The sequence below is a fragment of the Perissodus microlepis genome, chromosome 4 (genome assembly GCF_051167445.1).
Source record: "Perissodus microlepis isolate ML-2025 ecotype Zambia chromosome 4, ASM5116744v1, whole genome shotgun sequence".
NCBI classification, from domain to species: Eukaryota; Metazoa; Chordata; class Actinopteri; order Cichliformes; family Cichlidae; genus Perissodus; species Perissodus microlepis.
The window spans coordinates 19507327-19529638 of record NC_140464.1 but is presented as its reverse complement, the minus strand read 5'-3'; the positions used below and the strand labels follow the sequence as shown (position 1 = coordinate 19529638).

At 42.5% G+C, this 22312-nt stretch overlaps 2 protein-coding genes across 3 annotated transcripts; one reads left to right on the top strand and one right to left on the bottom strand.

The window, feature by feature from the left end:
* Positions 1–1440: 1440 nt before the first annotated feature.
* Positions 1441–5952, bottom strand: jpt2 (Jupiter microtubule associated homolog 2). Its single transcript, XM_084926334.1, has 5 exons — positions 5773–5952; positions 4883–5034; positions 4310–4461; positions 3444–3480; positions 1441–2854 (listed from the first exon to the last, which is right to left on the bottom strand). Exons 1-5 carry the CDS (start codon positions 5826–5828, stop codon positions 2592–2594), a joined length of 660 nt encoding a protein of 219 aa, XP_084782460.1. The 5' UTR covers positions 5829–5952; the 3' UTR covers positions 1441–2591.
* Positions 5953–6743: 791 nt separating this feature from the next.
* Positions 6744–22237, top strand: cramp1 (cramped chromatin regulator 1). Of its 2 annotated transcripts, none has more exons than XM_084926330.1 (20): positions 6744–6865; positions 8645–9021; positions 10799–11001; positions 11088–11241; positions 11741–11824; positions 12020–12068; positions 12302–12387; positions 12808–12931; positions 13813–13894; positions 14073–15014; positions 15304–15475; positions 15651–15823; positions 15936–16010; positions 16114–16195; positions 16371–16481; positions 17257–17414; positions 18124–18310; positions 18578–18745; positions 18985–19130; positions 20030–22237. In XM_084926330.1, the coding sequence occupies exons 2-20, from the start codon at positions 8646–8648 to the stop codon at positions 20141–20143; spliced, it is 3486 nt and encodes a 1161-aa protein (XP_084782456.1). In that variant the 5' UTR covers positions 6744–6865; position 8645; the 3' UTR covers positions 20144–22237. The 2 variants fall into 2 exon arrangements, with proteins under 2 accessions (XP_084782456.1, XP_084782455.1); XM_084926329.1 differs by lacking the exon at positions 6744–6865 and adding an exon at positions 8006–8261.
* The last annotated feature ends 75 nt before the right edge of the window (positions 22238–22312 follow it).

Genomic DNA, 22312 nt, shown 5'->3' with positions numbered 1-22312 from the left:
ACCCATCAGCCAAAGTAGTATAAATATTTTAACTTTTAGCAAACCCAGCAGGTTATTTAAGTGATTTCACATCATATTTTCAAACAGCTTGTCCATTTTTCATATATCCCACATAAGGGAAGAGCAGTCATGGAGTTGTTGCTCCTCATGATTTTTAACTAGTCAAGCTATTTAATATTTTTGTCCAGGCAGTCACTCAGAACCCATTTTTGTCATGTTTGAGTCACTTATAGCCACGACCTTCAGCTCGGGAGGACGCTAACAAGTCGAATGACCTGATAGATGTTTGCTGAACATGGTGGTTAACATCAGCACCTACATTAAAACCAACACAAAGACCCTGTTTTGTGTGGGCTGCTCCATACCATGAAGGAAGACCTCTGAGCATCTCAGTTTTTATACATCTTAACACATTCTCAATCATCCAGGTAAGTAAATCTCCAAAAGTTGATTCTGTTCATCTGGACGTAGCGTTTTCAGTGGGAGAAACTTTTCGTCACTTATACAAGTGACTGCTTCGGTCTCAGCTGACTGCAGCTTTCCCCAGTCTTATACAGTACATTTGCAAAATGACTGAAACCAGCTCACTGAAGGAACAATGGGCTGGGAGGTCAGTTCCTTAATCTTAATTATGCAAATTCTCATGACCACTGATCAAAGGCCATGAGTACCATTCACAGAGAGTTGGGGAATGGCTGCAATCACAGTTTTGTAAGATGGCGAAAGATGTACCCTTAGGCCCCCTCCTCGATTCAGAGATGATCTTTCCTTTTTCACGTAAATGACCTCCTTGACTCCGCTTAAACCAGCGTTCCTCCCTATCCAGGATGTGTACATCCTCATCATTGAAACAGTGTCCACTGCCCTGTAGGTGTAAATAGACTGCAGAGTCCTGGCCTGATGAGGTAACTCTTCTATTTATAAGATTGAGGAAACCTGCAGTCAGCTGAGACTGAAGAAGTCACTTGTATGAGTGACGAAACGTTTCTCCCACTGAAAACGATACGTCCAGATGAACAGAATCAACTTTTGGACAGTTTTTATACACAAAACACACACACACACACAAGCAAACAGTGTTTTATGTGCTGTCATCTGTACCGTTGCTTCAAATAGAAATAGAAATTCTATACAGATTCTGTGGCTGCGAAGCAAAAATAAACTCCCTCCAGGCAGAAGTGGCCATTTTTGTATGTGGGGAGAAAAAAAGCGGCTTCCAGAGAGTGCTGCCCGAGGACAAATTCAGACAAAAGCACCACTGTCAGTGACTCAAAATGGGACAGACAACACTGGATTGTATGTCAGATTTACACAAATCCTCATAAGCATCAACGTGAGAGACGAATTCCAGTTTAACAAAATGTACATGTTTAAATTAATCACCCCTGAGTGTTTCTCAGTTTTTAGTAGATGATGAATGCAGACACAGTAAACAAACTCTTACTGCAAAACAACCATTTTATTGCAATACACAGGATTTCTTTCTTCTGCTGCGCTCGCTGCCTACCAGGCACATCGACACGGAGGAGACAGGCTGGCACCAGAACACCACAGGTCTGCCCCGAGATGAGTGTGAAAATGTGATTATCATCGAGCCCACCTGGACTTCAGGTAGGCCGCACGCTTGTCCAGAGTTCACTTTGTCTTCAAGCCGTTTTAATTTAAAACATAAACTGAGGCCTACCCCAAGCTAAAAGAAGGCAGATTATGTTCTCAGATAAAGCAAGCAATGAGGTCGAAGCAGAGAAAGTACCTGCACAATACATTCACATAAATCAAAATGGAATTTCTTTGAGGACACAGAAACATCTGGGGAGTAAACAGCTGTTTCAATTCCTAATCACAGATTGTGCTCTCTGTTGTACACGTTTTTAGTAAGGCATAATTAACAAAAAGGCTAGAGAGATGAAAGGATGCCAAGCTTATATCAGGCCTCAGTCACATGGATTGTTTCTTAAATTCTGAAATTAAGTGGTCATCCAATAAAGATCTGGCACTTCATAAATTAAACTGATGAGAAGCTGTGTTCACCTCAGAAGCTCCCAAAAAAATTGGGCAAATGTCTGCTGTGAAGTTTTTAGCCAAACCAAATTGCAGGTCAGTTTTAAATCTGAAAATTGTGCAAGTATGCCAAACTCTAAACCGTTCTTGAGATGCAGAAATGTTTTCACACACACAAAAATTAGATGATTGTGCCTCCAGACAAATTACACTTACAAATGCTTGTAACACAAACGATGAAAACAGTAACTGCAAAGTTGAAACCGAACTGTGTTACAGTTAAAGTGATAAGGTGACAGCTATCCATTCAGCTGACTCATTGGTGATTGTAATGATTGCAGGTTTCATTATAGAAGAATATCAAGGAGAAGACAGATGGCAGGAAGTCAGAAACGAGGGATGAAAGTGCAAGATGTTGAGGACAACTTATGAGCCCAGGCGTCAGGTGTCAACAACAACAAATGGGCTGCATTTAGGTGTACAGATCACATGACCATCAAAAGAGCAGTGTAGGAATGAGAGAAGATTAACAGGGGAGCACACAAAGAGGTTTATGGACACAAATTGGGAGAGGTGGCACGCTCAGTTGATCAGTAGAACACCACACTAGATTTTCCTCCAGGAGGGTTGAGGACCCTGTTGTGGGAGCGAGGCTTGGGTCCCAGGTGAGGCTCGTGGTTCTTCAGCGAAGTGTCATCAGGAAATGAGGAAGGTGTGGGTTCAGGCTCCGAGGGTGCAGAGACTGCAGCGGCAATGGCAGCGGGTGGCTCTTCCTTGGCTGGTGCATCGACTGGGGGTGCCGTTTCTTCTTTCGCCTCAGGCTGGCCGGCTTTGGCTTCAGGAGCTTGAGGAACTAAAACAAACACGCTGACATGTGATATCAAATTGGACACAGCCACCGTGACCCGACCCCCTGGTTTTTGCACTGTGTGTTGTGTGTAGTGTGATGGACACCACCATGTTGATTTTTTGGATCCAGAAGTGATGATCATTAGAGTACCAAATTATAATCTAAAGCCAGAAAGCCTGAGTTCATGTAAGACACCACAAGCCCTGCCGTTTTCAAGTCCAGTTCACTAACTAACAGAGGAGGGTGAAATCACATATTTGTTACATTTGAGATCTAAGTGAAACTAATAAGCGTTTAAAAAAAAAAAAAAAAAAAAAAAAGAATTGCAGAGATGGAGGATAGTTTATTGAGACTATCACATATTTTTATTGTTTGCATGAAGCTATATGCAGTTAAGCAGTGGAAATGCACAGATGAGAACATAAATAGACTCAATTTATTTTTCTCTCTCATTAACTGAAGTTTAGGGTGTAAAACTTAGAAAACAGTACAATATGATAAAATCTGATCTGTCTGAACAGCAAGGCTTAGCAGAGGTAGTTTAATAGTATATGAAAAGAAATTATACACAAAGAACATGTACAGTACTCACCTGGTGATTCAGGTTCAGGTCCCACACTTAGGTTGTCCTGTATTAAAAAAAAAACAAAACAAAACAGTAAAGATAAGGAAGAAAGAAAAAAACCCCACAGGTGTTCTTGTTTCACTGCACACAGTTAAAATTGAAATTAATAATGTTAATGAAGGTAAATCCTCTCAGTCTGCCAAAAAAAAAAAGAGGAAGAAAAGAAATCAACACAAAGACGGTGACGTGCAAGCACAAACTCATTTCTTTTTAATGTCAGCTTGTCCTTTAAAACCTCTCTAGATGGTGTGTTTATTGAAATGACAGATGAGTAAATGGGCATAAAAATGCATATCAAATGGACATGAGAACAGGACAAGAAAGTGCAATTATTATACATGACTGTGTACATTTCTTTAGTTTTAAAGGTCATAATGGTTATGTTTGCCACATTTTTTTTTCCTTTTGCAAATAATCTGAATGACCCTCAGTACCTACAACTCAAAGGTTACCAATATCAGGACCTTTGTTGAGTCATTAAACAATGTGCTAAAGCTAGAGGTGGCTTCAGGCTTTCGTGCTGACTTAAACACACCTTTGCCGATTAGTAATCACAGACATCTACAATAACAGGCTGACATCAGCCAGGTTTGCAGTCACTATCTATGCAAATTAGAGATCATCTCTGAGGTTACCATACCACCGGTCTCACTGGAGGCACAGACAGGTAGGTGTTAGGGTGGGGCTCAGTTAGTGTGTGTTTATTAGAGATTATTATTGAAGTGCTGCCTGTCGCAAACCTATGTATTCCTCACTAAAGAGACTTTTTTTTTTTTTGCACAGGCTTGGAATAAAAATGTTCTGCAACTCATAAAATACAAGTCAAAAAGTACCTTTGGCTTATTTGGGTGGCTTCGGCTTGGACTTTGGGCAGGTCCCGTGCCTGCAGGTCCAAATATGTTGCTGGTTGGTCCACCTGGTGGCATGGGTCTCTGTGGTTGAGCAGCAGGCTCAGATTCACCAAATATTCCACTACTCTTTCCACCTATAAAAGATTAACCAACAAACCATATAGTGACACGATCTTCTAAAATAATTCAGCAATGGTAAAAAAATAAAATGTAATCTCTGTGTCCATTTCATAAAGAGTCACTCTTCTGTGCCAGATGTAGAACATACCCAGTTTAGTTTTACGTACTGTGTGCACTTGCTAAATGGCAAGAATGTTCTGACCATTTCAGAGAAAAATATTTATGACCATCAGGGCAGGCAATCAAGTACCCTGAACTGTAAATAAACCCAGCTATACCAGAGTAATATGAGCAGGTGTATTATGTGCAGGCACAGAGAACAGCCAACATGTTTACAGTGGAAATATAACATTGTAGTAATAGTTTTCACACTCTGAACATGGATTTGCAGAGACAGAAAAGCCAAAGCATCAGCCACCAGCAGGTTAATCTCACCTGGAGGATTGGAGCGTTTCGGTGCACTCTGGGCTTCCTCTGGTGGAGCAAAAACTTTGGAGGCCATCTTATTGGGTCTTTTTGATGCTGCAGAGTCCTCTTCATAGCCACCAAACAGATTGCTGGAGCCACCTCCAGGAGGCTGCAACACCCTACAGATTAACATACAAGTTAAATCTTTAAATAAACAGAATGCGGATTCACGTTTACCGTCTACTGTTACTGTCATGTCTTACATTCAAAGACTTGTAGGAAACGTTAAGTAACCGGGCTATAAATATGTTAGCTGGGCCAACTGAGCTAAATAACAGGTTACTTGATTATAGACCCGGGAATGGCGCCATATACGCATGGAAACCATTGTCTGCTATAGATTATATCAGACAGACGCTTTACTTTCTTTCGTTATTGGAAGTTTGATCATTCTACTTAGGGGAGCTGATCCGGAAACTGGTGCTTTCGAGATTTAAAAAAAAAAAAAAAAAAAGAGCACCCGAACCTCTTGCTTTAAGGAAAGTGTGACCATAACGCCTCTGTTGGCGGATACAAAGAAGAGCCTTCCGAGGAGCATTTCACACTTCCGCAGGCGCAGTAGACAACGCCTGAATGGCTAGCTCGAAAGCTATCATGACTAACAAGTTTGCTAACTCAAACCGCTGCAGCTCCACTTAAGCGTCCACCCAGACATTTAAGCTTTCTGGGAGCACTGCGTGTTCGAGATATGCTTAAAGAAATTAGTGGAAGAAAAAAAAACCCTACGAAGTTCTGACAGGCAACGTTATACTAAATTCTGGGCTGCTAACTGTCCGAGCTCCTGGCTGCAGTCGGAATAAAACGTTACTGGCGGCTCTTATTCGCACATAACCAAGCCGCGCAGCTGTTGTCTTTACCTTGAACTCGGTTTCGAACCACTATCCAACCCTTGAAACATGTTAGTCGAAGTCATGGTGGCTCTGTTTTGACCCTTCAAGTTTCCGAAGACAACTTCTTCGTCAGTTTGCCAACTGGACGACGAGCGAGTTCCCCCTCTGCCTGCGCGTGCCCGGCTCAACTCCGTAGTGAAGAATTTCGAGCCCACCCAACTATGACACAGAGGAATATAACTGGTCCTCTGCCAAGCTGAGGTGCGCTCGTTTCACTGCACCCAGACTCCCATTACAAGTGAAAGACTTTGGAGAAGCAACTGTGCATTGTTCCCGGAACAGCACTGAGGCTATAGTTTTCTTATTTAAATATGATTTACACAGCTGTTTAATTATGGCAATAGGTTATACACATCTTCTACAAAAGCAGGAAAGTTTCGCCTTGTGAGTCTCAAAAACGCTTTAAACAGTAGTAGACAAGGACTAATTTCCACATGTGCGCTTGTTTTATTCTTAAACAGATAAGTCTGAGATGATGATATCAACTCAAAACGTAGTGCTCAACACAGTTAATGTTTTGTTTCAGTTCTTCTTAGACATGTGGGGTTTTTTATACTCCAATACAAAATTCAAGCGCATCCTCTGAGTTCCGCCTACTGAATTGTTCGTCAAAATGTCAATCATTTTTTGGGCGGAACTTGTCTTACAGGACCAGAAATGTTAATTGCTGTGATAAACTATTGTTAAAACAAACAAAAAAAAAATTTAATAGCTAAACAAAAAGGTTAGATTATATATCACCCAGAGTCGCTTAAAATGTTTAGTGTACTAGTCGGTAAACTTGGCGAGGCGTGACAGGAAGAGAATGACAATTGGTCTTTCGTTGTTAACTCTTCCACTAACAGTTGGCGGAGGTTTCTGTCAATCAAACTTTAACCGCCGACCTCGTGTTTTTTTAGCCAATCACAGTCTTTGTTTTTGTATAGTAATGGGCGTGTCTGCGCGCGCTGACAACGGAGCAGCTGGAGCTGTCATCGGTAGCAAGCTGGAGGTCTACAGTCAGCTAGCAATGCTAAACTGTGTCTCGTTTGGGAATACTACCAGCAATCTTCTGCTTTAGGTAAGCTCAGTAATATTTACCAATTCAACAACCTGTTTTGGACTCTGTACAAAATAGCCGTTATGCTAGGAGCAGTTTTATAACGTAAAATCTTGTTTGGCTTGTTATACTGTTAATGTTAGCTAGCCAACAACAGCAGCCATGCTGGACATAGTAGCGGGCTATCCACGGAAGAAATATTTGACTACATTTAATATATTTTGCTACATCTACTTACTGCTTGTAAACACCTCAAATTATTACACCACCGCACTTCCAAATACACGTGAAGCTTCCGATATAATATTATACTCGTGATGAGACTATTACAGCTGCTAAGTAGTTTTTAATGTAACACTGCTTTGGGACGCGAGTAATGTCATTTAGTGAAGTAAAAAGAGAACCGCGGTGTTTTAGTGTAAGTGTGTTCGAGTCAACTCAGATTGCACTGAAAGAATATGATAAAACAGAATAAGTGACAGCTATAGCTGTCCATCACTTGAAGTTTAAAGATCTTATTAAGCTCAATTGAAACATTAAATAGCTGAAGCAATTATCTAAGGCTTTCATAAATTATTAATTCGTCTCAATTTGTGCCAGAATTGCCTGATAATCAGCTGTATGCTGACACGAACTGAGAGATTTAAATGCTGTGTGGCAAAAGAAGACATTCGTGATGTTTCCCCATACTAAAGCTGCCCAGGTCTGATTTTTTTTGTCGTCCTTAAGCACTGGACACCCCCTCTCCTGATTATTCAGCAAGCATAAAATTAAGTTGTGGAAAAACAGTAGAGCACATAGGATAAGAAACTCTGCAGTGTTTACACATTTTAACACAAGTGCAGCACCCCTTCTACTCCTCCAGCTCCTTCTACTCAACGTGTACTTAAAGCCACGTCCTGATTTTCCTCATGTGCCATCGTCGTGTGTATTTATGAGGGGCTGTAGTATTGCTGGCAATTAATAACATTACCATGGCAAAGGTTTGAGCATAAAATGATTTCTTTTGCAGGCACAATTTCTGCTTATGATGACGTAGTGTGAAGCGAAGTCCACTCACAGCTTAATAAAACTATCCCTGCTTATATCAATTCAAATGAGCTCAACCGACACGGGCTTTTTGTAAATTATTATCCATCAAAATGCAGTTAAATATCTCGTATTTGCGGCTGGTTTTGTGTCATTTATGTCTCGTTGCATGGAAAGCATTGAGTAATGTTGTTGCTGATAGAAGAGACAGTTGAACTGCGCAGAGAGTTCAGCTCAGTCGAATCAGGAGCAAGGAGAGGGCATAAAAGCGGAGCGATCGCTCTCGGCTTTATTATGCTCAATTTGACCACTAATTGCCAGTCTAACCGCTCGGACCCATGGTGAAGAGAAAGAAGACATCGTCTACTACAGAGGAGCACCAAAATGGGTAAAATTAGGTTTGAAATAAACACTTTATTTAGAGGTCGAAGGCACCGAGGGGGTTTTCGTTGTCGTTTCTGCAGGGCGCTAAACTGAAAAGCGGTCGCTTTTGAATTCAGTTTAAATTAAATCGTTATTATTGGCCATTAGAGCGGAAAGCTACTCGGAAAAGCATCGCTGCCAGTCTTCTAACTGCTTCAGTTGTTAAATCTAATTTATCTCAAGGCATGAAATGCATATATTTGGTGTTGTTTTGACGGGACTGAAGAGGGGATTTGAAACAAACAGCGGCGGCCATGTTGAGAGACAGTGAACGTCGTCTTTAGAAGTTAATTTTACACATCGCTTTGCTCCTAATGTGACAAATTGTGTGTAATTGTGTTGTGGCAGCATGACACCGGGCTCCAGGGAGGGGATCGGTGTCGATGGGAGGAGGAATCCGTCCAGAAAGCCCGACGGTTGCGACGAAGAGGAGAACGGAGAGCAGGCGAGCGAGGAGCGCAGTACAAAGGGAGAGGACGGAGTGGAAATTCTTAATCCATCAACCACGGGTCTCAGCTCCGGTTCAGCCCCGGTCCTTCCTGCTTCTGCTCCGAACCGAACCGGACCAGGCTCGACCCAGCTTCCCCAGACATCAGCTGAGCCCGGCCCTCCGGGCCCCGACCAGCATCATTTTCTCCGATCAAGCGTTCGACCTCCGAGCAAACGGATACGGAAGGATTCAATCGGCTCCTCCATCAATGGACATGGCGGGGCAAAATCGAAAGGTAAGTGAGTGACCAGCTCGGGAAAGAGTGTGTACAGGTGGGATCAGGAGAGATTGGGGGGCTGCGCTGTCAGTTTTAGTTTTCTCTGTCGGTGCTTGCAGTGTGCTTGTCTGTGATGCCGTTGTGTTGCCGTGTATCCCCTGTGGGCCACTTGCTGGGTTGTACTCTGGGTACATTTTTTGGCTGCTCCAGCCCATGTTGCAACACCATCCTGTACACCACTTATGCGGGAAAAAAAGAAGCAAAAAACAGGAGAGGCCAGAAGTTAGATTTTAATTAAGATGTCACTTGATTGTTTTTGCAGTTTCTTGGAAACTGGCAGCAATAACAATAAAGGCATGGTGTTGTTATCAGCAGGAGGAATAAATCACAGGCTTAAAACGGACCTGATATCAGGACAGGAAAGGGACATTACTGAACAGGGTTGCTTACAGTTCTTTTGTCTTTTTTCTTATTTTCTTTTGGGACTATATAGGAAATTGGACCAGAATGGTGTTGCAGTTTTCAGCCAATCATTTCATTGACCCACAGATTTAGCCTAGGCTACCTTTGTTTTTTTTATCCCCCCCTTTTACAACAAATACCAGTAAAGCAGAGGTTGTAATTTATTTGCCATTATTCAGTTTTGGTTTTGCAAATAATCTGAATGAGCCTCTGTAGTAATTCAGAGGGTGACCGATATCAGGAACTTTCTAAACAATGAATCAAAGCTAGAGATGACTTAAGGCTTTCAGGATGACTTTTAAACACAATGAAGGATTCCCTTGTAGGCTACCAATCACTAATAGTATTTGCTAAGTGTGAACTGGTTGGTGTCATTTTATCTATGCAGACAAGGCATTACCTCCTGGGTTTCCACACTACCTGTCCCTCTGGAGGCACAGACAGCTTTGGGGTGGGGCTGAGACTTAGTAAGGTGGTGGTGGTTTTTGAGTTTGTTAATGAGGCTATGCCACCCAGAAATCTGTGTGTTCCTCATTGAAAAGTGGAATTTATTTGGAAAAATATTTCAGTACATTATACATCTGTGATTTTAATTTGTATATTTTTCCTTTTAAAATTGCTTTGTCCACAAAACAACAGCCATTGATCAGATCAGAAACAATATTATTTACTTGTGTATCCTTTGACAGGTGTGACTGGTGGATTTTTGTTGTTTGAAACAGAAAAGCTCTGATTGTCTCAGAAACTATATTTAGATTGAGCACAAACATTTGACCGTCTGACCAAGAAAGCCTCACTTATTTTTATGTGATGCTATATCGGTGCACTTCTATTTTGAAGGCGACACATCTAGGTTATTGTCTGTGAGCCAGTCACATGCTTGTGTTTGTAAATTAACACCCATTTGGGCTAAAAAATATATATATATAATAAAAAAAATAAAGAAAAAAAGTGCTTAATGTAGCACAGTACTGCAACAGCAACTCTCTGGGTGCGCCTGCTAATGTCTCCTGGCGTTGTGTGCAGTGCTGGGCCAGAAAACTTGGCCAGTGGAGCCCACCATGAGTTGGTTTTGGAACTGTGTAATGTAGACCTGACCATAGGGACTGATTGCTTTTCCTGTCTCCTTGCCAGAGCTTAACCACAGAGAGGGAAGCTCTGCAGGTTCTGTGCGCTGTAATGGCAGTGGGTGGCTTTGTGTGCATGTATTTTAACATCTCGCAAATCACACACCTCAGATCAACCTTTTTTCGTTATGACATACAAAACAGCCAGGGTGGTGAGCTGATATTTAAGTTGTGCCTTTCCTCTGAATGTTTCTGTGTTAAAACAGGGGCAGAGAATGGCTCCTCTTCCCAGGGTGTGGTGGGACAGACCGGGCCTGTGGTCAGCTCCACGGGGGGAGTATCCAAGACCTCCAAGGGCCAAGGGTCTACAGAGAAGGAAGAACAAGCTGGTAACCAGAAAAGAGCCCGTCGGCAGTGGGAATCCTGGAGCGCCGAGGATAAAAACAGCTTTTTTGAGGGTCTTTATGAGGTAAACAACCTTTTACTAAGTTAAAAGTTTACTATGTGTAGATCTTTTGACGTTGTAGATTCACGACTGCCCTCCTTTGTTCCCAGCACGGGAAGGATTTTGAGGCCATCCAGAACAACATTGCAATGAAGTACAAGAAGAGAGGCAAGCCAGCAAATATGGTGAAGAACAAGGAACAGGTCCGCCACTTTTACTACCGAACTTGGCACAAGATCTCCAAACACATCGACTTCGCTAACGGTGAGTTGCTTTTTTTTTTTTCTCTTTTTTTGTTAAACACAGAAAACATGTGGAACACGTGGGGTGAATAAATTAATTCACCTTGGAATTTTTGATCCCCAAATATGAAGTTTGTACACTGTAATGACTTTATCGAATGACACCTCATAAAAATGTGTACAATTCATACAACAAGGTGATCTCTTAGGCTGATCTTAATTGGTTTATTTTAGGTTTGTGTTTAGTTGTTTCAGTTATGCTACTTACTGCAGACATTGTGAATGAGAAGTAAAGAAGAGATGCTGTTAAACAGCCACATATATTATTATTTTTTCCTACAACAGAACTCACACTGACATTTTTGTTTTTTAGCAAGCAAAACATATGTTAAAGAAGCTCACCAGATAAGCTGGAGCTCTTTTCCCCTACAAAAAGCACCCAGTGTTACTCTCATGTTATCTTTATGTAGCACGCACAGGCCTCCACCAGTGTTGTGACTTGTGCTTCCTTTCCTTCTCAGTGTACTCCAGGGTGTTAAAGAAATCTTCTCAAGAACTGTACGGCCTCATCTGCTACGCCGAGCTTCGCAAAAAAGTTGGAGGATGTAAGTGAGGGCTGTGAAAGCGCTTGGATGCAATGTAGACTGTGTGTGTTTTGCTGTTTGTTCTGCTGGTTGTGGACACAGGGGATGTGATTAAACTCCAGATGATCCCTGTGGCTCGGGGCAGTTGCCCCTGAGGAGCATGTCTTAACTTAACTTAACTTAACTTAACTTAATCTTGTGTTTTGTCTTTGACAGTGATGGATGATAAGAATGTGGCAAAGCTGAACGAACTCATCCAGCAAGGGTAAGTCTGTGGCAGAAGCTTTAGCTAGTGGGTTTACATGCACGCATCTGGGATTGTGATACGTTAAACTGATGCACTAGATCACATTTGGAAAGATACAGATTAGCACTTTGCTAGTATGAAAAACAAATCTGAGGGCTGAGTTGACAGTATGTAGTCAGATGCTTTCTCTGTGGCACGGCAAGGTTTAGAGCTTACAACATATATGAATAAAGATTCTTCTGTTCCACCAGGGCCACCACTGTGCGCTCTAAGGGGAGGAACCTGCGGATCAAAGCTCCAATGTGCAGAGCGTTGAAGAAACTTTGTGATCCAGATGGTGAGTATGAGCCTGCAGAAACCCAGCACACGTGTTACAGAACAAGCACTGAAAACCTGGGGGGTTCACGGGGGCGGGGCTTTTACAAAAACCATGGCATCAAGTGGGCTGGTGGTGTTTCCATGGTAACTTTGGGTGCAAAGTGAGGAGGATGAAGGAGATGACTGTTCTGACCAGCTGTCATCAACCCCTCTGCTCAATAACACCCACTCATCACACTTACTGAAAATATTTGCTTTAATCAAGGGTAGAAAAAGACTGTCTCTTGTCATTGTTGTATGTAAATCTGTGAATGGATGCCACTGAGATTGATGACTGCCTTTCATTTTGTCGTGGTTAATTAAGTGAGAGAGCATAGTTGAGTTTACAGGTTTTGGGCTTTTCATATAGTGGCTGAATCTGTAATTTTGTGTCCTGCAGGAGTGAGTGATGAAGAGGACCAGAAGCCGGTGCGTCTGCCCTTGAAGGTGGCAGTGGAGCTCCAGCCACGCAGTAACCACTCCTGGGCCCGAGTTCAGAGTCTTGCCCACAACCCTCGCCTCAGGTCTGACATGGATAAGAACCACAATATATTTTCAAAAGCATAACATCCAAGAGTCAGAGAGATGTCATACCTTCATTATTTAATTCATTTTCTATTATTATTTTATTTATTTATTTTATTAGTTCAAGCCATGGCGATGCAACAAAGCCTGAGCTAATATAAGAACCTCTTCTTGGCTTCAGACTGCTTATTTCAGTTTGATGGTTTGCATGTTTTCCACCGTTTTCTGGGTCAGCTCTTGAGAAATGAAAGTGATGAAATGTCTGGGTTTTTTTTTTTTTTTTTTTTTTTTTTTTTTTTTTTGTGCAAATTAAATATGTGTGTATATTTTTTAAGTTAACTCGTGAAATTTGAAAAGTGTAAACACCCTCAGACATGATGCTGTTCAAAGTTTAAACTCTATTTCTTTCATTTTTAATTTTTGTTCTCAGTTCAGTTTTCAGTTAGTGTTCAGACTGGGTTTGCTTCTTTTGAGGTTCACAGTTTCGTTTTTACTGGTTTCAGTGTTAGGGTTTTTTACTTTTAATTATTATGATAATAAGGGGTTATTTATCATGGGTAGGTTGAAGAAGGGTAAAGACTTTGTGAAAATGGCTGAATTACAGCAATGTCAGTATGCATTTGTTTGCAAACGTGACAAAACAAATATAGTAAACCTATACATTAATGAAAATTTCTGTTTTATTTTAGTTATTTTTGGAGCACGTAGTTGGCGTTTTGATTTTTCCCACACAGGATTATTTCGGTTTTAGAAAACTCTATTAAATTTGATCCACAGTAGTCTAAGTGTAAAATGTAGAAGTAGTTTAGGTCAGACGTATTAGACCTGGTAGTGTTGTATTTTGCAAAGTTGACATCAAATGTTTTTTCTGTTTTCTCAGGATGGTGGTGGAGCTCCACAGGAAAGTCTCCAGCCTCATAGAGTATCTGAAACAGAAGTGGGCTTATCATGACCAGCGGATTGTATCCTTTTTTAAATAAAAAAAAAAAAACATTACAGTGCAATATGTATGCAAAACTCTTCAGAGTGTTTTTCATTCCTAGTGTACATATTAGAAATGTACTGCTCTAACATGCTGCTTTCTGGGACATATACCAACTTGTGTCGAATATAAACTGGTCCTTAACTTTGAAAACTCAGCTTAAGAGTCTCATGGAGAGAGAGGCTCTAGAAGGCAACCAGACCAGCACAGCCTCTCCCAGCATAACTCAGAAGGAAGAACTTTTTCTTTTTCCAGCTGAGAGCTGCACATTGACTACACTGCCTGGGGTGGCACGTGTGGTTCACTCCAAAGCCTCCTGCACTGTCCATTGGATCGAGAGTGGCAAGAGCCGGCCTAATGCCAAGGAGTTGCCAGCTGCCCAGATCCTGGGCATCCATGCAGCTCCACAACCTCGAACTGGCAGCAAATCTGGGCGGGGAAGCGCTGCTGTTGCTGGTGCTTCACTGACTATAATGGGTGATGCTCGTCGAACTGAAACCCCCAACCCTGATCCATCAGCAGACAGTTCTGCAAAGGTAGAGGAGAAGAGACTTCAGTCCCCTTGTGTCCCAGTTTCCTCTCAGCAGACTGTCAGAGAAGAGGGAGATGGGATGGGATCTTCTGATCCAGGAAAGGCCTGCACTGGCGTTGAGGTCAGTGGTGGTTTAGCCATGACCAGAAGCACGGATAGGTCATGTAGTGGTGCCGATGGCTCCGCTGAGCAGTACAAAGAGGAGCAGAGCACCAGCGCGTCTTCCTCGGAGGCCAACCAGCCTCCTTCAGTCAAACCTCCAGTGACTGGCTCAGACGAAGCCGTGTCGCAAGCTTCCCCACCAGCGACCAAAGAACGGGTCGTTGAGCAAATCAGAGAGGAAGGCTGGAGCGCCCGTGACGCAGAGAACGTCACCCTGGCCGAGCTGTACCTGATGTTTGGGAAGCCAGGCAAGCTGCAGCTGGAGTACGAGTGGCAGCCGGTCACAGCTCCACCCAGCAACTCAGAAGAGGGACAAGCCTCAGTGCAGCCAAAGCCCGACAGGACAAATCGAGTTTTGCGCTGCTTACTCAAGCTGGTTTCCACTGAAGTCAACCCCAAACCTCTGGTAAGTTTTCCCTTTTCTGTCTTCCAAGATTGTGGCTGGTGTGTTGTTTAAATTACAAGTTGAAAAGATGAAAAATGTGTAATTATCAGTGGCATTAAGGCTTAAAATTAAACATTTTTAAGACGCAGCAGTGTGAAGAGTTTATATTCCGTACAAAGCCAGCTGATGAAAAACATGTTACTGGTTATGTACTATGAACACCACGGGTTTTTTTTTTTTTTTTTTTTTTGTCTTTTTCAATGAAAGTGCTATTTCGAGATAGGAGCATATCATGTGCCTTTTCCTTCAGGCTCCAGAGCTGTGCTCCACAGCCACATCACCCCTCAAGACCTATCAGGAGGAGCAAAACCAGGTCCTCACACCTCCGGCGAAGGGTCCTGTTGCAGGTGCCCGTAGCCCCAGCTGTGGGCGGCCGCAGGCGTCTTTGCGCATGCCCAAGTTACAGCTGCCAAGTGCTGGAGGTATTTATGTCTCTCTCCTGCAGGCTTTTGTGATAAAGTCATTTCTGTACTTACAGTGCTGTAGTTATTAAACAGCGAGAAGGAATTATGCAGCACCGATGCTTCCTCTTTAGAAGTTGTTTTCAAATAGCTGCCTTTCCTGATGTGGCACCACATCTGTTTCAATCGTGTTCAGGTGGGCGCAACCTTCCCCGCTCTCTGCTGGGTTCTACTGCAGTTGGCGAATCAGAAAGCAGCGTGTTCGCAGTACCCACCACGCTGCCACCCAACAGCTCACGGCACAACCGAATGTTCTCCCCTAACAAAGAGGCAGAGCTAGCCTTCAGACAGCAGCTCGACTCGATTAGTGTAAGCCAGAATAATGCATCATTTTTTGTTTTGTTTATGCCAACTGTACAAAGACATAATTGATGTATTAACGAGCATTAATATGTGTTTTTTTCTTTTCTTTTTCTCACAGATGCAGTCAGATCTTTTCCTTTCTAGACAGAGAAAACCTCGGAACAGACAACTTCGCAAACCACTTGTAGTTCAGGTGAGAGCAGGATCATTATCCATTCATCCGTTCTGCGCTTGGTTGGGTGGATGGCGGGTTTTCCTAAGTGTGTTTTGTTTGTCCACTTCTTTCTCGTTCACAGCGAACACTGCTGCCCAGAACTACAGGAGACACTCCTCAACACGTCTGCTCCTTCTCCATCCTCTCCAACTCCTCTGCCACAGGTACTCCTCAGATGGCAAGACAGAACGATAGAATATGTCGTCAGCTGAGGCTGGAAATGTTTAGGGCGTAGTTTTACAGTATGCATTAATGAAATCACAGCTAAAAACGATTTCTCTTTCTCAGCAAGACCCTCTGGTAATTGTCTGCTCTCTCACTTCCTGTTTCTTCCTTCAGGAACTGGATCTTTCCGGCCGATCCATCCCCGACTAGCTCCTTCCTCTCGCTCTGTCCAAACTAAAACAAACCCAGCAACATCCAGCTCTGCGGGGGCCAGCCAGCTCTCTAGTATGGACTTCTTCTGTTATCTACTACATTTTCTGTTTTATTGAAATATTGATAAACTCTACATCAAATATACTGCAAAAAAATTACATATTGTTGTTTTTATGGGTACAACAACTTGGGAATTTCTGTAAAATACCACAAGCACTTAAATTAACCTACATATTAATCATCCTATTTACTTTTAACCTCTGTAAAGGACTTCTACCACACCAGCAACCAGATCCTTGGGAAAAATTTGTCCTTCTTTTTGAAACTTTGCTTTTGTAAGCACCCAGTTTCACACCTTGGCTCAGGCGATTAGAGGATCATCAGGGGGTCCTTTTGTCCCTCTGTGGGGGGATACTCCCACTAGGTTTAAATCTGGGACTCCCCACCATTTGACCTTAGAACTGAAGAAGCTTCTCGGATGAGAGGTGAAACGTCTTCAAGTAACTTCCAGACGCTTTTCTTTGCAAGCTCCTTTGACTACGATGACCTGGATGACTGAGAACCTTCAGACATATTTTATAAAATTGCTTAAAAACATATTTAAGGTCCAAGTTGTATTTGTGTAAGATTCCTGTGTCAAAATCTAGAACTCTGAGAAGATCAGTGACAGACAGTATTTCTGTGCAGACAACAGAAGCAAAAACATTTTTCCAGAAGACCTTGGACCATCCTTTTTTTTTTTTTTTTTTTTTTCTTCCTGCTCTGCTCTTCACATGCTGTTGCTGTTAATGCTTATCAGGAGCGATATGATAAATCTCTCGTTTGCCTGAACTGTTAATACTTTCAGGTGCCATTGACCTGGCAGCTAAGTCTGCAGGCATTATCCCAGGCAGTCCCTGTCGGGAGGTGGATTCTTCCACTGTGGATAACAGCGCTCTTCTCGCCACCACTCCCATTGCTGATGCTGAGCCAGACTCTCAACTCCACCAGCAAAATGTTCCAGAGGTCAGAGACAGACACACACACACACACACACACACACACACACACACACACACACACACACACACACACACACACACACACACACACACACACACACACACACACAGAGAGAGACACACAGACTAGAAGCCTCCTTCATTTGATGTCTCCTCCTTGCCTTTGGCATGTGGCATTAGAATAAATGATATTGCCCATTACCATCTTGGAGTGTTACATTTAAAACTGTCAGTTTTTGATTTGTCTTACTTTAATGAAAGTTATTGCTCACTCTAATGATTTTCTGTTTGTCTGTGCGGTGTAGGCCAGGTTTTGCATAATGTTTTTCTTTTTACTGTGCATCTGTCGTACAAGACTTCACAAATGTTTTAGTAATTTTTATAGATTTTATTTGTAGCCATTATTCTTGCATACAGTTGTCATATTCATGATCACCTGTTTATTTGTCTGTTACGGTTTAAAAACAAGCTGCTCCAAACAGTTTGCCCTGATGGGATTAATAAAGCTGTTTGTATCGCCATCAGGGCGTTTCCTTGCTCACAGTGGACCTTTGTGAGGGAACACTTGGCTTAGTTAAAGGCAGTGAGTCTGCGTAACCTCATTTGTTTTCCAGTCGTAGCTGATCACCATTTGATAAAGAAAATTGTCAGCTATGCTTGAATAAATGGTTTAAAAAAATGTGATGTGCTAAGTTAAATCGCTCTTTCCATAGAATGGCGTACCACCTCCGTCTCCTGGAGTCACCGGCGGGGGAGACTCACTCCTCTCTCCACCGAGCGTTGCCTCGCTCCTTGATATCTCACTCCCAGGCCCTCCTGAAGAGGCTCTAACCCCCGGAGAACCTCAAACGCAGATCAGCGACTCCATCATCGAGCTTGCCATCAACTCCACACATTACGGTGCGTGCACGTGCAGACGTCTTACCCGAGCCATATTGACACGAAACTGCTAAGTAAAGCTTGATGATGTTTGTTTAGTGAAATGGAAAGTGAGAGTAGGTTAGAAAGGTTTTGTAATTACCACTTAGGTCAGCTTTGTGGCTCCACAGCATTAATTCCTCTGCAGGTTGTGGAAAAGAGTGCACGTTGACATCCAAGCAGCTAAACATCTGAGCCTGCTGAGTTTAATCGCTGATGTCTCATTTCTGTTTGCCTGCTGCACTGCAGGTGAGGAGGCTGCTCTCTCTCCAGCCAAGCTGGGCAACAGCGACGGCTCCAAACTGCTGGCCTCGTCTCCCTCGCTCAGCCCATCCAGAGGCTGGATCCCTTCACCCAGCCATGACCCTCAGTGGTACCCCAGCGACTCGTCTGACTCCACACTGGGATGCCTCCTTTGTAAGAGTTTTTGTTTTGTTTTTTTTGCTTCCTTTCTCAAGAGTGTGTCAGAAGTTAAATTTTAGGCCAAGAAAGACAGAATATTAAGTGGATGTATTTTTATCATTACTTCCCATTAAAAATGCTGCATACAGCAGTCAACATTTACAAAGATTTGTTTGTAAAATCCCCAATATTACTGACACAGCTGTATGATGAAAGGCCATTTACTCAGTCTTTTGCTCTTATTTTCCTTGCAGCCAGCATGGTCTCTCCTGATAAGGGCAGACGGACCACCCTAACCCCCACTGGCCCCTCCAGCGGCACAGCTCTACTCGGTCCTAGCCTCCTGGACTGCAATTCTCATGATTCCTTTCAATCCCGTGGCCTTCCTGATGTGGCAGAGGTAAGTAAATGCTTGTTGATTAAATGAAAGAAAGTTGTGACTGAGAAGCAACACTTGCCACAAACACAACACAGTCTGAATCTCAGTAACCAACATGTTATATGTTATTGATTCATCTCTAAAATGTAAATGTAAAAACATCACTTCCCATTTTAAAAATAACCTGCATTTATATCCACTCTGAAAATGTGGTCCTTATCCCTTTTGGATCTGTCCTGCTGTGCAAGTGGACTCTGACCCAGAGCCGGTTGTTAGGGACCACATGGTACCTTTTGGATAGATCGGGTTCTGGGCTGATCCACCAATTTTTAGGTGATTTTTAATGAAAAACTTGTTGAGTCATACTCTGAGATTCAGACACCATACCTTTTAAAATGCTGACAGCATTTAATATCTGAATCTCAGTCTGTGAACACGTTTCCATTTTTAGTGCTCTCTCTCGCTCTCTTGCGTGCTTTGATAGCGACTTTATGGAGAAATGAATCGGGAGTGTCAGTTAGCTGGTTCAGGTGTGGAGGGGATGAGGCAGAGAGAAACTCTAAGTTTGTTAAAGAAAACCTGCCAGTGAGCAGGTTTAGTTCAGATTGTGTTAAGTGACTCATCTCAGGGTTAACAAATGCAGACTTGTTAGCTTAAACCTGTTTCCTTGGATGGGGCCCAAACCTGCCTGGGAGGTGAATAGTTGCCTCCTGTGTTTGGACTAACACATCTGCTTTTTCAGTAAATAATTTAATTTCATTGACAGATATTGATGTGATGAACTTTTTTTCCCCCCCCTGCACTCTTGACCTAAAGCATGAAACTGTTTGAGGGATGTCTGGAAAAATCTTGTTTAGTTTTTTTTCCTTCTTGGATTTGCCCTTGTTGTCAGTCTGAAAGCTCTTTGGTGTTGCTTGCAGATGGATTCTCAGCTTGCTTGTATGATGAGTGAGAGCAGCATAGACTACATCGCTCGCTTCAATGATCTGGCTCAGGAGCTCGCCGTGACTGAGCCCTCCATTCCACCTCCCTGAGGAAGACTCCACCAAGCCATGGTCATCTGTACCTCTAATCTACAGCCAGTTCCAGGCATTTCCACAGTTCCAGGGGAGAGAGACACAAACTTCTGGGCCCACACTTGGAAGCAGTGACTACTGCTAGAAATTCAAAACTGATTTACAGCCAGCAGCTGCAAATTAACCCAACTTTTACCACGTCTGGTTCTCACACCTGTCGATAAGCAGGCCGGTCCTAAAAAGAGACCAAGGTAGAACTTTGCTCACCTAGAGCATCATGTTATTGGTGACAAGAGGTACTGTAAGTGAGGAGAGGAGAGGTTTCCTCTCTGTCTTCTCCCTGTTTGGAGAAAGAAGACTGAGGAGAAAGGCCAACCCCATCCCCCCTCAAAGCCATCCATGGCCTGTTTGTAAAAGTGCAATAATAGGTGGTCAACCGTGACCATTGTTCAAAAGCGAGTTGCGTTGGTTTCACTGAACTGTTCTCTAAGGAACAATTCCCTTTAAATACAAACACTTTAGATAAAACAAATGAGTTTACAAAAATACAACCTCATGTACAGGAAAATACTATGCCATATCCGAACAAAATATCTGCAACGATCTTTCATGTCTCTTCCTGCTCTCGGTGTGTGAGTGCATGAATGTATCTGTGTGTGCGTGTGTATTAAAGGCTGTAAGGCTGACCGCTCAAAATGTGCAGTTCAGATCATCAGCTGGTGGCAAACAGCCACTGGACTGTGATTTTTATTAAAAGTAACGTCGGTGAGAAAGAGATGCTTGGCATAGTTCAGTAGCAAAAGTGGAACAAAACAAAGTGGTGCGTAGAAGTTCATTTTTCCTGTTGGCCTCCTTTTTTCTTTTCTTTTTGTTCCTCATCTCTTATGAGTTCAGGTGTTACAGATTGTGTTGTAGTCACGCGTGTTTGGAATCGGGTTCTTCATTTCACAAACCCACATTTTAAAAAAAAAAAAAAAAAAAAAAAAAAATGGCAGCTTGTTGGTTGACTCCACTTGGTTAGCTCTACAGATGCTGAAAATGTTATTGGAATTATTTTATTGTTGCATTCATTTCTCGTTAGTTTTATTGTGTGCAGAGATGCAAGTTCAAATATTGGATTTTGTTGCCTAAACAGGAATACCTTTTAGATATTTAAGCCCTCTTCACACGTGTGGTATTTGGAGACTGAATCAGAATGTTTTAAAGAGTCTGTGCTGACAGTGCTTATAGCCACAAACAGCATAATGTGCGTAATGTACTGTTCTTCATGGTTGTTACGTCTGAATGAAAGCCTTGAGGAATGTTCACATTAAAACGTTTCCTTTGACTCGGCGCTTTCCCCGCTCCTCATTCGCAAGCTGCAATAGGGAGAATTTCCCTCCTGGATTGTAGATGTGAGCGTGAATTGCAGAGGAAGGTTTTAATGAAGGGAGATGAACATCTCAAAAAGATGCGCGTGAGCGGCAGCACTCTGATGCGTGCCTGTCTGTTAAAATACATTCAGGCTTGCGCTGTTTTTAAAGGTGACCTATCCAGACCTGAAGCTGCCAGATCAACAGCGAGGAGGGCGTGTCTTTGTTTACTTTTGCTGTCGTTTTCAATAACGCTGACACAACAGGTTGGCGTTCTCTTGTCACCACCATCGATTACAAGGAAATCTAACAATGTTGCTCATTTCCTTTCCTTAGCTCTGTTGCTTTCTTGCCATCCTAATTAGTTCAAACAAATGAGCTGTCTGCTGCCACACATTCATTTTGTTTGACAAACTAGAATTATGAATATCCTGGGTACTATTGAGAGTTCCCAGTAGAAATACACTCCATAAGAGCGAGCAGTTAATTTAATGAAACACTAAAGCCATAGTTGACTCCATTTATTTTAATTTTTGTTTTTTATTATATGCCCCCAACTTTCTTTCCCTCTGACTAGTGGATGCTAACAAAACACTATGACTAAAGTAAGAGTGGCTCTTACATGTTACAGAAGCAGACATCATTTCTCTGAATTTTTCATGCAGTACAGACTCATTGCCTTCACATTTAATTTGATCAACCAGCATCATCTCTATGCAGCTGTGTGAACCCGTTTGGTATAAACTGTTAGGAGACCTCTTTGTCATTCCACAAACGAGATTGTAAGACGATCTAACAAATGTAAGCGCTCCTGTGGTGTTAATTTGTGAACATT